Consider the following 16,829-nt stretch of genomic DNA (forward strand, 5'->3'; position numbering starts at 1 on the left):
TCTTTATCATCGTGCGTAGAGAACATCCCTTGTATTAATTTGCAGAAATATTCTTTGGACCACAAAGGTAACTTGCTCTCATTTAATTCTGTGATACACATCATCTCAATAAATGTTTTCCATAGCATGCATCTTTATTCCAATAGAATGTGATTATTTAAAGTCTGTTGAAAGAAATCAAAGGTAGGCACGAAGATATAAAGTTCGAATAGCTTTGGAAACACGCCTGTTATTCTTGTCGATACTATAGCGGTACAGTCTCAACACAGCCTTTAGTTAATACCTTCCCCCTTGTATTTTTTCCCCTTAGATGTCAAATCGGGTTAACAGGCTCAGATAGTACCATGTAGATAAGCGTAATCTGTCAAAAGATTATTCATAAACTTGTCAATTTCACATGAACTAAACTGGTACCGTGGATACGCTGTGGTAATATACATAAGAAGTAGAGTGAAACACTGTGTTCCGTGAGATACTTGACTCTCCTTTCCTAGGTTTTATTCATAACTTTCCCACATTAGGGAAGCCAATACGTGTGTTCCAACGATGGCTGAAGACGCTCGGAGTAAACCTGGGATTTTCTTTGATCATTGCTACAAAGGCATCTGGTACCCGAACATCGTTCTCGACTCCAGCATCGAAGCCCTTCGCTCATTTGAAGTTCGTAGCGACGACGTATGGGTTGTGACCTTCCCGAAATCAGGTAAGTATATTCTGCTATTGAATTGATGCGCTGCATACTATTGATATCCCAAGCGGGTCATTTGCTGTGCAATGTGTTGTACAGCAGTATTTACAACATGTGAATGTCCAATGAGAACATTCTACAGTATACATGTCCATACATATATTGGATTTTCTTGACAAAAAGAAAGAGAAGGTAATAAAGAAAGAAAAATGAGTAATGGTAAAAGTCAAATGTTTCCAAATAGTTTGCTTTGCATTGGTATTTCTCAATGAAATTGATTTCAAACACAACTGAATGTGAAAAAAATGTATTGAATCCAAGCAAAAAGCAATGTCAACACTGATGTGTCACGTCCGAAACACTATTTTACTATAATACAAACATCTGTTGCTTTTCAAACCAGCAAGACTTTGTCTAACTGCAGAGAGATGATGTAAAAAGATATCAAATATGAGTTGCATACTGAAGACAATACACTTATTTTGAAACTCTACTCCCCATTTTCACATCGTGGATGAGTTAATGAACAACACTCAGTTATCCCAATCCTAGGTTAATTTTAAGCATACTGTCACAAATGTATACACAAGTAGTTATGTACATGTATCAAGGCTGTATGCATGGTTGTTTTAATGTGTATGTACACAGGTGGACCAGAATAATGGAGAACATTCTATATGATATAGATATAGTACATACAGGCTGACCAGATCAGTGGAGAATTTTCTACGTGGTATACAATGTAGCTACAGTACATGTATGCATGTGACAGGAAATACATTATAGCTCACTCAATCTAGAATGATTTCACCCATTCCAGAAAATTCTGGGAAGTGCTTACATATTTGGCTGAGTGAGGCACTGTCCCTGTAGCCCAATGTGATTGGTAGTTAATTTTGGCAATGATGTTATGCACATAGTTAGGCAGTGAGTCATCCAGGATTCCTGGAATTTGGACTTGCTAGTATGTTCAGATATGTGGCCCCAGGTTGGAGAAAATTACAGAATGTACTAGAAAGGGGTGAATGGATAGTATATAAGCTGGAGAAATTCTGCAGTAGGCAGAGTACCCAACACCTCTGCTCTGAGAGTTACGTCACTTCTGGCTCTGAAGCGACTTGTTATAGTCAGTCCTGTGTTACCTGCTAACCTGCTATACAAACTGTGTTTGTGGAGATAAGGCCTAAGAGACATTTTGCCTGCAGAGAATTAATTTGCCTACATTGGAGATAGACTCTATATTTTAATGTCAACGGACATTGTTACAGCAAAGCTGTGACGGGCTGGATTCCTCGCTGGACATTATAAAGTGAATCATCATTCAACGCCTCGACTGGACGTGGTCGTCATAACGTCTGGATTTTACACGTTTCGCTGTGAACATTATACCGTGGACATCTATCGTGGATTTTACCCCAGATTTATACTGTGGATTAATGCAACCTGCGCCTTTGGAGTTACGTCGGAGGAATCATTCATCTGTGCGTCAAGGATCATTCATCGGTGCATCGAACATCGTATCTGAACATTTTCAAAGGATTACTTGATAACTAAATATGTAAGTGATTCCATTACCGATTTGTAATTGTTTCTATTGATCATTATTGTACTGATGTGAAAACCGATTACGAGTCTGTACCCACAATATCACTGTTAATAAACCGCCTGAACATTAGTTGATTGTTTCTTTTGTGCGATCATTCTCAGAGTGATTGTGGTCGTAACAAAATTGGGGGCTTGTCCGGGAAGTGAATTTAAAGCCAAAACGTAGAATTTGGAACGTTCCGGAACCTAGAATATTGGTACAGACAAAATACCACTGAGTTGATTGTTCAATTGTACATTGTGTGTAATACATGTGACAATGTCAATCAGTACAATGGATGTTCAGGCATTTGTTCAGAGGACAGATTTGTCCCTCAAAAGATTTGCAAAGGTTACGCAAATGTGATTTGACTGCTATTGCACAGCATTTGAATTTAGATGTTCCACAAGGTGTAAGAAAGGCAGAGATTCTTGACTTAGTAGCTGGTCACATGGAGCTCAAAGAAGAAATTGACACTCCAGCTCAAGCTCAAATTTCAGATCAAACACGGCTTGAGCTTGCTAAATTGCAACTGAAGGAGAAAGAAATGGAAATGAAGGATAGGGAAAGGGCTAGAGAAGTGGAAATGAGAAAATCTGAAATGGAGCAACAAATGAAATTGCGTGAGATAGAATTGGCTCATGCACAGACTGTTGGAAATCGTGAAAGGGCTCCCTCTGAATTTGATTTGGCCAAGAACATTCGATTGGTGCCAAAGTTTGAAGAAAACAGAGTCGATGCATATTTTGTGTCATTTGAGAAGGTGGCGGACAGTTTGAATTGGCCACAGGAATTTTGGCCCATGCTCCTTCAAAGTGTGTTTGTCGGCAAAGCAGCTGATGTGTACTCATCTCTCTCTGAAGAGCAATGACGTGACTATGCTACAGTCAAGAAAGCAGTGTTGAATGCTTATGAGTTGGTGCCAGAGGCTTACAGACATAAGTTCAGAAATTCGTACCGCAAACCAGGCCAGACACATGTTGAGTTTGCTCGTGAAAAAGAAATGATGTTTGATAGGTGGTACAGGTCCCTGAAAGTGGATCAGGATTTTGATAACCTACGTGAGGTTGTTCTCTTAGAAGAATTCAAAAAGAGTGTTGCTTTCAGTTTGAGGTCGCATTTGGATGATCACAAAGTGACAAGTTTGCATAAAGCAGCCTTGATGGCTGATGAGTATGAGCTGACCCACAGAAATGACAACAAACCACCTTTGAGGAATTTCTCTGGAAATAAGAGAGACAAAAATCAGTCGAGCAATCCAAAGAATGCTGGTTCTGAAAAAGGCACGAGTTTTGAAACTTCATCGGCACCAAAGCCTCAATCTGACAAAGGGTCCAGTACAAGTGCAAATGTCATCAAATGTTTTCACTGTAATAGACAGGGCATGTAAAGTCACAGTGTTGGAAGTTGCAAAACAAAACAAAGAAGGACATGGGATTTGTCATGTCAAAAAGTGTCCTACCCGAAAACAGTGTCCCGTTCAGTGAAACACAGGCCATTGAAAGTCAATCTCCCAAATTCAAAGATAGGACTAAGCAGGTGGATGAGAGCTATCGTAGCTTTTTGTTTGATGGTGAGGTGACCCCATGTACTTCTGGTGAGGCAGGTAAACCAGTAGTCATCCTGCGGGATACGGGGGCCTCTCAGTCGTTGATGGTGGATGGTGGTATGACTTTTCCACCAGATAGTGCAGTGAATGCAAAAGTCTTGATCAAACTGTTGATGGCAGTTATATGTCAGTTAAGCTGTATAGAGTGGGTTTGAAGTGTGACCTAGTTTCTGGTCCTGTTACTGTTGGAGTTGTTCCTGAGTTGCCCATGGCAGGCATTGACTTCTTGTTGGGGAATGACTTGGCTGGGGACAAGGTGGTTGCGTCTCCAGTTGTTTCGGATAAACCAGTAGTGGTTGCTGAAACTGTGCAGTTGCAGGAGGAGTTCCCTGGGATTTTCCCAGATTGTGTTGTGACTAGGTCTCAGGCTTGTAGAGCTGTTCAAGATGATGCGGATTCTGTTGATGTGGAGGAGAATTCCGGTGTTTGGTTGGCAGAAACCTTTTTCAAGGATTTGAATGATGGGGTTGCTGTATTAGGCTCCGAGGCTAACAGTGATGGGCTGTTTAGCAAGTCTTCCTTGGTTGAAGCACAGCAGGCAGACTCTGAATTGAAAGGCTTGTCTCAGACGGCGTGTTCTGAGGCTGAGGCTGAAAAGGTCCCTGAGTGCTATTATGTCAAAGATGGCATTTTGATGAGGAAATGGAGACCTCCCCATAGGCCAGCTGATGAGGATTGGACGGTGGTCCGTCAAGTTGTTGTTCCTCCCTGTTACCGCGGTGAGATCTTGAGGATTGCTCACGAGTTACCTGTTGGCGGCCATTTAGGCGTCAGAAAGACAAAGGATCGGATCATGAGGCATTTCTATTGGCCAGGGTTGAATGTGGATGTGGCTGAGTTTTGCAAGACTTGTCACACATGTCAGGTGGCTGGTAAAACACAGCATTCATTGAAGCCGGCGCCATTGATTCCGATACCTGCGTTTGAAGAACCATTCAGTCGGGTTCTAGTTGACTGTGTTGGACCTTTGCCTAGGATTAGGTCGGGTCATAAGTACCTCTTGACAATCATGGATATGTCTACACGGTTTCCAGAGGCTATCCCATTGAGAAATATCCCTGCTAAGACTGTGGTAGATGCTCTAGTGCAGTTTTTCACTAGGTATGGGTTGCCCAAGGAAGTGCAGTCTGACCAAGGGTCAAATTTCATGTCAGGCATATTTCAAGAGGTGATGTATCGTTTGGGTGTGAAGCAGCTGAAGTCGTCAGCTTATCATCCCCAATCCCAAGGTGCGTTGGAGCGCTACCACCAGACCCTAAAGACAATGATTAGGGCATTTTGTGAGGAGTATCCCGAGGATTGGGATAAGGGCATCCCTTTCCTGCTGTTCGCAACGAGGGACTCCCCAAATGAGTCGACGGGTTTCAGCCCATTTGAGTTGGTGTACGGTCATGAAGTTAGGGGCCCACTGAAGCTCATCAAAGAGAAATTCATGACTGAGGATGATGAGGTCCATCTACTTGACTATGTGTCAAAGTTTCGTGAAAGGCTTTCAAAGGCTTGTGAGGTAGCTAGGGAACACTTGAAAGTGTCACAAGACTCTATGAAGAGAAAGGCAGACAAAAATGCCAAACTTCGAACCTTCAAACCAGGTGACAAAGTTCTTGTACTGCTGCCCATACAAGGTAAACCACTGAAAGCCAAGTTCAGTGGCCCATACTGTGTCAAAAAGAAACTCAATGATGTGAACTATGTGATCAGCACACCAGAGAGATGCAAAGAACAGAGAATGTGTCATGTCAATATGCTGAAAGAATGCTATGACAGAAAGTCAGTTGGTGTGACATAGATAGTGGATAGCACAGTAGAAGTTAAGGGTGAAAAGTTTTCACTTCAAATCACGTGTACAGTGTTTAGCTTATCCATTATCGATGTATGCAATTTGAGTTTGACGTGATTGTATAAGCTCCGAGAATCCAAGCAATATCAATGTAATTGGTATCCATGAAAAGAGAACATGGAATTAATGCAGATATTCAAAAGGAATGTGATAGTATGTGATTATGGTTGCTTGATTTGGATATTACCTCACATTCATTGTAAATAACAATGAGAAATTGTGAAGGTAAAAGAAACCCTTGCTACGGCAAGGCTTTCTTTTTCCCATGGGGGATGTTGTCACAAATGTATACACAAGTAGTTATGTACATGTATCAAGGCTGTATGCATGGTTGTTTTAATGTGTATGTACACAGGTGGACCAGAATAATGGAGAACATTCTATATGATATAGATATAGTACATACAGGCTGACCAGATCAGTGGAGAATTTTCTACGTGGTATACAATGTAGCTACAGTACATGTATGCATGTGACAGGAAATACATTATAGCTCACTCAATCTAGAATGATTTCACCCATTCCAGAAAATTCTGGGAAGTGCTTACATATTTGGCTGAGTGAGGCACTGTCCCTGTAGCCCAATGTGATTGGTAGTCAATTTTGGCAATGATGTTATGCACATAGTTAGGCAGTGAGTCATCCAGGATTCCTGGAATTTGGACTTGCTAGTATGTTCAGGTATGTGGCCCCAGGTTGGAGAAAATTACAGAATGTACTAGAAAGGGGTGAATGGATAGTATATAAGCTGGAGAAATTCTGCAGTAGGCAGAGTACCCAACACCTCTGCTCTGAGAGTTACGTCACTTCTGGCTCTGAAGCGACTTGTTATAGTCAGTCTTGTGTTACCTGCTAACCTGCTATTCAAACTGTGTTTGTGGAGATAAGGCCTAAGAGACATTTTGCCTGCAGAGAATTAATTTGCCTACATTGGAGATAGACTCCATATTTTAATGTCAACGGACATTGTTACGGCAAAGCTGTGACGGGCTGGATTCCTCGCTGGACATTATAAAGTGAATCATCATTCAACGCCTCGACTGGACGTGGACGTCATAACGTCTGGATTTTGCACGTTTCGCTGTGAACATTATACCGTGGACATCTATCGTGGATTTTACCCCAGATTTATACTGTGGATTAATGCAACCTGCGCCTTTGGAGTTCCGTCGGAGGAATCATTCATCTGTGCGTCAAGGATCATTCATCGGTGCATCGAACATCGTATCTGAACATTTTCAAAGGATTACTTGATAACTAAATATGTAAGAGATTCCATTACCGTTTTGTAATTGTTTCTATTGATCATTATTTTACTGATGCGAAAACCGATTACGAGTCTGTACCCACAATATCACTGTTAATAAACCGCCTGAACATTAGTTGATTGTTTCTTTTGTGCGATCATTCTCAGAGTGATTGTGGTCGTAACAATACTTGTGTCTTGTGGGCAAGTAGGTACCATACAGTATTAAATGTTAGGTGTGGTTCATTCTATATCTTGTACCCTGTAGATAATAATGATACAAGAAAAATCAGTGAGCAAATGTATATTGCTGTATCGTGTCTATTTGCCTAAATTGGTTGTTAACACGTCACGTCCGAGACACAGTTTGTTTACATTGTTGCTCCAGAATGTACAAATAAACCTGAGCTGACATAATTCATGCATACATATAACCAGCGTGTGGTGATGAAAGTCAGACATACACCTATTTGCCTGATAAATCTGTTAGTGGAGAACCTGAATTGAAAGTTATGTCTATGTTTCGGATGTGACATACTGTTTAGTACGTGACGTGTACGTTAGCGGAAAACGGAAATTCACAGAAATGTTTTATCAAAAAACGAATACTTTCCTAATTTTAATAGACTCATTTGATGATAAAAGCGGTGATTTAGAATTGGTGAAAACTGTTCGGCTATATATTTCGGTATTAATTATCTCAATTATAAAATTTTGTTTCTGACGTGACAAAAAGTTAACGGAAAATTGTTAACAAAAACGTATTTTGGCATGTTTTCTTTTGAAGCGTGGGTTATACCAACATAACTGCTAAATGCAAATTTACAACATCATTGGCCATGTATTTAACAATGATTTTCATGCTCTCCATGTGAATTTCCTTACTCTAAGCACTGATTTTATAAAACTCTAAATTATTTATGAAAAATGTCACGTTCGCAGCACCAATCTAAAGTTAGTGTCATATGTGCATGATATTTTGGACTGTTCCAATGGTGAAAGGTATTTAGTGTGACTCCTCTTCTTCTACAACAGCAATATAAGATTTTAATTTGGGAAAGCTTCAATATATACGAGTGATATTGATTACCTTAAAACCTTGCAAAATTTCCCTTATGAAACAGTCATAGTGTTGCCACATAGCAAAACAGACTGTGAATCACAGTGTGAAACAATGTGATATGTCACACTATGGTTACCTGTGAAATTGGGACATGTGGTAACAGTGGCGGATCCAGAGGGGGGCGCAACCGTCGCACGCCCCCCATTTATTTGCTTTATTTTTATTAAAAACAAAAGAAATAAAAAGAAAAAAAATCAAACGACACCCGGAAGTGGCATTAGTTGCGCCCCCCCCTTTACAAAATTCCTGGATCCACCCCTGGGTAATGCTGTGTTATTATCACACTGTGGAAAATCACAGGGTGGATACTGTGGTAGGTAACACAGTATGTCAAACTGAGGCATCCCATACTGTGTTATCTACCACAGTCTCTCGCACTGTGTTATCTACCACAGTCTTTCACTCTGCGTTATCAACCACACTCGGAAAAAAAAATCTGGGACAATCAATAGTCATATACATGTATGCCAGAATTTATCTAATACTTAAGCGAGTAATGAATTTCAGGACAAACATGTCCCTACCTATACAACCTGTCCTTCTCCTAATATATTAACCTCAAACAATATTACTCATACAGCCTACTACCATTCTAGTCCTAAATAGATCTATAAAAGTCATCCTATTCCTAGTTAGTCATCGAGTGTTACAGTATGTATATATATATATATAGGCCATCTATATTCGTAATGCATTAAGGCATGGTTACTAACTAGACAATACTTTATTATCAAGATATGAAATTACACTTTCATAACAAAATTTACGACATTGGGAATATTTTAACATTATTAGACAATCTTTAATAAAGTTCAAAGTAAGTCCCATCATGAATACTCTAAAATTAGAAGTCTTTCATGTATTTTCTAAAAATTTTGATCGCTGTTTATGAATATTCATGAGCTATGTAAAAAGTTGTGCCACATGGTTACCATAGGGTTACCACAGGAGTACTGAAGGAATACCACAGAAATACCACATGAAGTATCACATACTGTACCTCAGCACTCCCACTTAATAGGTTATACTGTAGGAGTATAGGCCAGGTTAAATGCTGCTTAAATCAAGTCACATCATAACTCATCTATCAATTCAATTTTGGAATATGTGTGTGATTTGTTTGTTTGTTGTTGTTTTTTATTCCAGTTCGTACTGCTGCGTGATACTCATGTGAGGTACTGATGTGTGGTACATTGTATTGTCTTTTGATAGTCCTGTGGTGTAGTATATCAAGAAAAAACAAACAAACAAACAAACAAACAAACAAACACAAGAATACCCTGCGGTATTTTTCTGTGGTACTTTCATTCGTATTTTTTTGCGGTTTTGCCTTATTGTGTTATTGCTGTGTGGTATTAAGTATTGCTATGTGCTACTGCGGTGCGGTATACTGTACTCTGTGGTTTTGCTTGTGGTACTCCTGTGCGGTACTACTGTTTGGTATTGTCATGTGGTAGTCCTGTGGCATATATGACAAAATACCACAGGAATATCCTGCGGTATTTTCTGTTATATTTTCTCAGGATTTGTTGTTTGGTACTTCTGTTTGCCATTGCAGTGTGGTACTGCTGTGCGATACTATATTGTTTCTGCTGTGTGGTTTTGCTGTGTGGTACTTAATAACTGTGTGGTATTGTCCTGTGACATATGCCACAAAATACCACAGGAATATCCTGTGTCCTTTTCCCCAGCAATATTGTCAGCATAATTTTAATGACATACCTCATCACCACTCACTCGTGGGTCGGTCTTTACTGCGACAAATCTGCAACACTACATTCCAACAGGCTGCAGCATGTGACACGTTCTATGGGTATTTTATGGTAAGCTGTGGGTAAGTGGGTGAGAAACCACATAAACTAGAATTTTACACTGTGACAATTCGGTGGACACATTATTCCCACATACTGCAAAATGTGACACAATGTGGTTTTTGTGTGGCAAGCGCTGTTGCAACTGTGATTTGCAAGCGCTGTAGCAACTGTGATTACTATGTGACTTTCAGTGAAGAACCACATAGACTAGAATTCCACACTGTGGCAACTCCGTGGGCACACAAATTTCACATATTACAGTATGTGACACACTGTGGTCATTACATGGTAAGCTGTGGTAATTGTTTATGACTATGTGAGTTGTATGTGGTAAACCACATAGTTTGTAATTTCACACTGTGGCAACACTGTGAACACACTATATTCACACATTTTACACATAGTTAACTATGTGAACACAGTGTGGTAACACTATGAGATTTATATGGGATTAGCATGTGGTAAGTCACATAGTTTTAAATACACACTGTGCTCTTACGTGAACACATCTTTCCCACAAACTAAAATATATAGCGCACTGTGACTATTATGTGGTAGCTGTGGTAACTGTATACTACTATGTGCTAGTAGGAGATAAACCATTTGTATAGTCAATCGTTTCACACAGTGGCAACACTTTGAACACACTATGTTTATGTTCACACATTTTACACATAGTTAACTATGTGAACACAGTGTGGTAACACTGTGTTTGTTCCATAAGGGTTGTCCCTGAAGAATGACAATTTTGACCACATATGCCTCTCTGGCAAGGAGATGGATTGACCACATAAGTTTGTTATGCTTTGGGAGGTAGCACTTTTGGTGCCCTTGCAAACCACCGAAGAAAAAGGCAATACGACTTTGTACTTATTTTCAAAGTTAACCATTGATCTGAAACAGGACCGTATAATATATACATGATTATAAAGCAAGGCGAATACTTTCCAAACACGAGACTTTGCGGAATGATGAACATCTAGACTTTGTCGAGTTATTAATATTTTGCAGTGCTGTGACTAATTTGAAGGGCGAGAAATAAGAATAGTAACACCGTAATTCGACTTCCTTGTAAAGGGAAATGGGGCTTCTTGATAGACAAGTGAAACTGATCACTACAGTCCTTCTTTGTGACTTTGGCTGTTTAATACAAAATGTCTGGATTTGTGTGTGTGTGTGTGTGTGTGTGTGTGTGTGTGTGTGTGTGTGGTTTCTGCTTTTACTGGGAGGGAAGGCGCTGGGACTATACGCTATCAATACGTCCAAAAATGGATTATGACCGTATAATATGTGATATATCACATTGTCAACTAAAACACTTTGTGTGTGTTTCTCTCTCTCTCTTTCTGTTTAAAGGAACTCACTGGATGATTGAAATTGTCTCCCTTATCTTGAACGATGGTTATCCCGGAAAGATCAACAGAACCTTACATTCATCTGCCGCGGAGATGATCAACATGGACCAGACTTTCCCGCGTACTCTGGACGAACTGGACACAGTGAGAATGGACATGACGCCTTTCTTGAACACGATCGAGAAAGCGCCCTCACCGAGGGTCATCCTCACCCACCTTGGGCTCAATTGTCTGCCAAAAGAACTTATGAAGAAAGCCAAGGTATTAGAAGCTGAAGGTAGAAAAAGACAAAAACTCGCTGATCATAAAACAGTCACATGTTGCTGGCTATCGCCTTAAACACAGTCTCTCAAAGTAACGCCTTCGCTCAAAGGAAGAACATAATTCCTATAACACGACTGCAGAAATTTCCGATTTTAGAATCATTTCGGTATACTATTAAACGACAAAATGCGAAATGTTACTTTAAAAGGTACGCCAGCAGTATTGCAATCTGAGAGTTTCTGCATCACTAATCGCGGTTGGTACGTGATATCTTAAAACCGAATACATCGATTACAATAATATCGGACCAGTGCAGCAACTGCAGCATACATCGCACGAACTGAGTGAATATTGCATTGCGGTTTCTTAGGTCTTATTGTATACCGTAATTATGTCCCCCCCCCCCCGAAAAAAAAATACAACGGAATCTTTGCATTGATGATATTGAAAATAGTGAATCAATCCAAATACAATATCACGGTATGAAATTATAACTTATTACCCACATTTTACAGGAAACCCCATCCGATTTGCTTCAGTGGTCAAAGAGAAATGAGGAGCTTTGTAGAGCATGTCAGAAATCCCTTAATTCCCTCCAAGTTCTGTCCATTGTGTTATGCAGTTCCAAGAGCATCCAAGTGCTAAATTTGGAAGAATCACACCCATGACATGCTTTACAACAATCCCAATTTCTCTGTATGAGAATGAATAGATGAACAAGAAGTTGAAGTTCAATCATACTGATAGTTATCAATGCGAAAATCCGATTGTATTTTTTTTTTTGGGGGGGGGGGGAGGGGGTGGAGCCATACTGTATATAGACCACTGTGCACCTTTCGATCGCCACGTACTCTTCATTTGCGTTTTACCTTCCAACTACTGAACGGGCAATTTATTTTAGTAATAAAAGTCTGGTCTTTTATTTTTTTAAGCTTATGATCTCAAAATACTCCCAAACATATTTTAATCTTGGAAGACAGCTCCAGCCATAGAAGTTTCTTGGTACAACCTTTTGGTGTATTGCAAGCAAATTCCAAATAATGGAAGAGCAACCGTGAGCTCTTCTGAGATTTTCTACCTTTAAACAGATTTGGTTTGAATCTTGGCACAATTTGTGTTTGTTTGATTGTTTATTATTATTTTTTTTTTTTTGCAATAAAGCAGCGGCTATACAATGATATTTTCACTGCAGGCAGTCTACCTTGTGCGCAATCCAAAGGACGTCATGACCTCATGGTACAACTTTCTTTCACACGCGGACTTTATGCCTATGACCTGGGAAAAGAACCTCCAGCAATTTTTAGCAGGTGGTAAGTATTTGAGAATAGCTTATTATGTTGTAATGTTTGTACCAATTTTTTCCGTTCAAAATAGTAAAATGATATATTTACAGTGGCAGACGATGAGTATGGAATTTGAATTTGGGTGGTTAATATGCCTATGTATCTACGTAAGATAACAAAGTGATCAAAATACACGAACAAAAATGAATGAATAAACAAGTAAGTAAAAAAAATCAATCAAAAAACATTCAAACAAAAACTACAAGCTTTACCCTTTTTCTAAGGGGGCCTTTACTCCATATTTCCGAATCAATAGTAATGTTTGCATTTGACCTGTGCTTGGAGGGAGAAAACTGTTTGTCCTAAATCTGTAATATCTTACCCGCCATTTCAGTTTTTGCCTATTTTTAGCTAGTTCTTATGAGTGGGTCAAGTCCGGGAATTGTTGAAAAAAACCCACCTAATATCCAACTTGATAGCGTAATTTTCAAAGGATTGTGATTTCGATTAAAGTAAATTTCTCTATTAGAAATGATCTGGGGTTCTTGGCCAGAGCACGTCAAAGCATTCTGGGACATTCGTGAAGAGGAGAACTTGCTTTTCGTTCACTACGAGGACCTTTTGAAGGTACAATATTACACATCGAGCGACTTCACTAGATAGTTCAGAGATTTACGTTTCACGATTCAAGGCCGCTACGATCCAATTTTGGAACCATTCATAATTATGATTATCTTCATGCTCGTGCATGTAATGCGATGAGCAAAATTAATAGCACGTGATGCTAAGTATTATCTTGAGTTAGATTCTCAACTTCTCTACCGTGTCTATCAACAGTGTACAAACATGAATCACACGAGCTTTCAACTATTTTTTCGAAGACATTAATGTGCAAGGAAATGTAGCAGTTTTGATATAGATTATGATAATGTCTCTCATCTACCCTTATACAACAGTAAACTAAATCATTACTCATTTTCATCGAATTTCCTTCACAATTGGTGATTTTCCTCGGATTGAATTAACATATTTTGATCGGATAATCAGTGGTCCGTTTCTTTAAAGTTTTATAAAAAAAAGTTTTCGCTCATATATATATATATATATATATATATAGTACACATATTTTTGAGGGTTATATGTTTGTTTGTTTTTTTTTTTTTGGATCAATTATTATACTTCCTTGTATAGCTTGTGCGTTGTTGCTCCTTGCACTGTACAGCGCCATTTAGACAGATGAAACAATTTCATACAGTTTGTTTAAATTCGACTGTTCCCGGTCAAATCTTTGTCTCCAAATGTTGTCATTGGTTGTGTTTTGTGTGTGCCGTCCTCCTCCCATGAGCCTGATGCACTTGTATTATCACCGTGATTAAATCTCAACAGGATCCAACGTCAGGAATCGCAGCGATCGCGGAACACATTGGGCGCCCTCTATCGAAGGAAGCTCTACAACGGGTTGTTGAGAGCAGTACCATGTCAGAAATGAAAGCTACCTACCGGAAAATGGCGGAGTCTGGATTGTTTTATCTCACAAAAGCTAGTGGTCTCCTCCCCTTCCTGAACAAAGGTATTTGTTTAAAATATCTGTGTTTCTGACTGTCTAAAATCTGTCACATAATGATCGGGGTAATATTTGAATAAGTCTTTAGCATTCAATCGCCAGAGAGGATTTTCGTTATATTTATTGTTATCATCATCTACTACTACTGCTACTACTACTAATAATCATGATAATAATTACAATAAAGATGATGATGATAATAATAATAGTAATGATAATAAAATAATGTTAATAACATCTAAATGTTATACTGATAATGATTATGCTGCTGATGATGTTTATTATTAATAATGAAATCGTATACCAGACAATGCCAGAAGTTGTGTAGTATGTTTTCAGGGGCCAAACAAAAGTCACACAGAAAACAAATTGGAAATTCGACATCTCCAATGACATTGTTATAAAAACTTCTCTAGTGTCTTCTTCTAAACACAACTAAATCAAAATAACGATGTTTACTTAAAGAATACAACTAAAAATTGCAATCATATTCCATGATCTTCAAGATGACTCTACAAGTTGAAGTTATATCAAACAAACAGAAAGTCATTCAGATAAGATAATGAGCTTGAGAAGAATAATTCCTTTTCATTATGTGGGCTTATGATGCACTGATATCATAGCCTCATATGTTGTAAACATAGCACGATTTATCGCTCTTATTTTGAAACGTGATGAAACTGCAGTGTCTGGTAGCTTTCTATAAAAATGTTTTTAAATGAAATTATCCCGTCTTCCTCTTCCTGATTTCTTCACTTTGTTTGTTACCTTGTGTCTTATCTTACAGGCCAGGCCGCTCAATGGAAGAGTCGCTTCACTGTAGCAGAGAATGAGATTTTTGATGAATGGTACAGGAGAGAGATGGCGGGAACAAATATTCCAATTTCTTTCGAATGAATTTTGTGCAACACTAAATGTACTTTTAAAAAACCAACTGAAAAAAAAAAAACCAGGACGAAAAAGCCTCAGTCAGCAGTCGTTAGGATGTGAGGGATGTATTTTCAAAATGGATTTGGCAACCAACCACCGGTATTGCTTGGTGGGAGAGAATACAAACCAATGTTGTGACATTATTTTAATAGGCACTCGATTGTACAGCAGGGCGTTGTCAACGGGGTCATCCCACTAGACCGACACCCACGAGTCATACAGCCCGCGGGTTCGACACTGAAAACAGGTCCATGAGTCATACAGCTCACGAGTCATACAGCCCATGAGTTCGACACTAGGTGAAAACAGCCCACGAGTTCGACAGATATAGCACGGGGCTTGATGTGTCGGTCTCGTGGGCCTTGTTAGCTTAGTGTCGAACTAATGGGCTGTATGACTCGTGAGCTGTATAACTCATGGGCTGTATGACTTGTGAGCTGTATGACTCGTGGGCTGTATGACTCGTGGGTGTCGGTCTCGTGACGTGCACCCGTTGTCAACGAGTGAATGTTTAGGGTAATTAATTGCGAGGGAACGAAGCGACCGGGGAAGATGTGGCCATGGAGGGAACTTTGACAATTTTACATGGTGCAATTTGTGCATACTATTAAATTATCGTGGATTTATGCATCGTTTTAGAAGCAGCATTACATGGGCTTGGGTAAAGCGAATATTCGGAATATCAAAGATTTGGAGTTTTTTTTTTTGGTTTGCTTTCTATTTTCTGGATTTAACGATTTCGTGTTTTATTTTTTTCAGAGTGAGACAGTCAGAACTGGGTGTATTGCGGGAGTCTCACGCTCAATGCGTGAGAGTTGGCAGCCGTGTCGTAATGAACGATATTTGAGTAATAATAACGTTAATACGTCAACAATGTCAGTACATGAAGTGAACTTACAGCTAAAGTATTGATAAGGATGGATTTAGAGTCTAGCATCGAGACATGCCATTTAATGCCGTTAACCATCCCGTGTTTGTTTGTTTTTTTGCCTGTCTTTTATAAAGTTGTGTTCGTCTCACAAGACTGTATTTTTTTTTTCTTTTGCCACCTGAACAAGACAATGCTGATAACATCAAAACGATGCATTCCATTTTGTACATCATAATCATGACCTTCAAGGACGTTTTCTCGAGTTTTACACATTTTTTTTTTTAATGTCCATTTATGAGATGTAATCACATAACTAGTTGAATGTGCCTTAATCTATTTTTCCGGTTTCAACATTTCTTTTGATATAAGGTTTTTACTTAACGTTATTTTACTTTTACAACATGTTGATCATCCTGACTTAATGTTAAATTAGTATTGGTATTTGTTTATGTGTGTGCGTGCGTGTGTGTGTGTGTGTGTGTGTTTGTTGCTCAGTAGATAAAAAAAACAAAAACTAATCTATGTATTTGTTCATTACAGTTCAAGCGTCATCACCCATGACAGTAACCAGATACCTAGTATGGCGGGGCGTGTGATATTCGTTTGATTGCACGACATGGAAAATGATTCAACCTTTTGACCCTGAAACTGATGTTT

The 16,829-nt window shown here is 39.1% G+C and overlaps 1 protein-coding gene across 1 annotated transcript; it reads left to right on the forward strand.

Annotated features, from left to right (window-relative positions):
- The first annotated feature begins 546 nt into the window (after nt 1-546).
- LOC140240591 (sulfotransferase 1B1-like) lies at nt 547-15,268 on the forward strand. Its single transcript, XM_072320353.1, has 6 exons — nt 547-703; nt 11,262-11,521; nt 12,717-12,834; nt 13,337-13,434; nt 14,194-14,377; nt 15,159-15,268. Exons 1-6 carry the CDS (start codon nt 547-549, stop codon nt 15,266-15,268), a joined length of 927 nt encoding a protein of 308 aa, XP_072176454.1.
- Nucleotides 15,269-16,829: the final 1,561 nt, after the last annotated feature.

This window comes from Diadema setosum, chromosome 17 (assembly GCF_964275005.1).
Source record: "Diadema setosum chromosome 17, eeDiaSeto1, whole genome shotgun sequence".
In the NCBI taxonomy this organism is placed as follows: domain Eukaryota; kingdom Metazoa; phylum Echinodermata; class Echinoidea; order Diadematoida; family Diadematidae; genus Diadema; species Diadema setosum.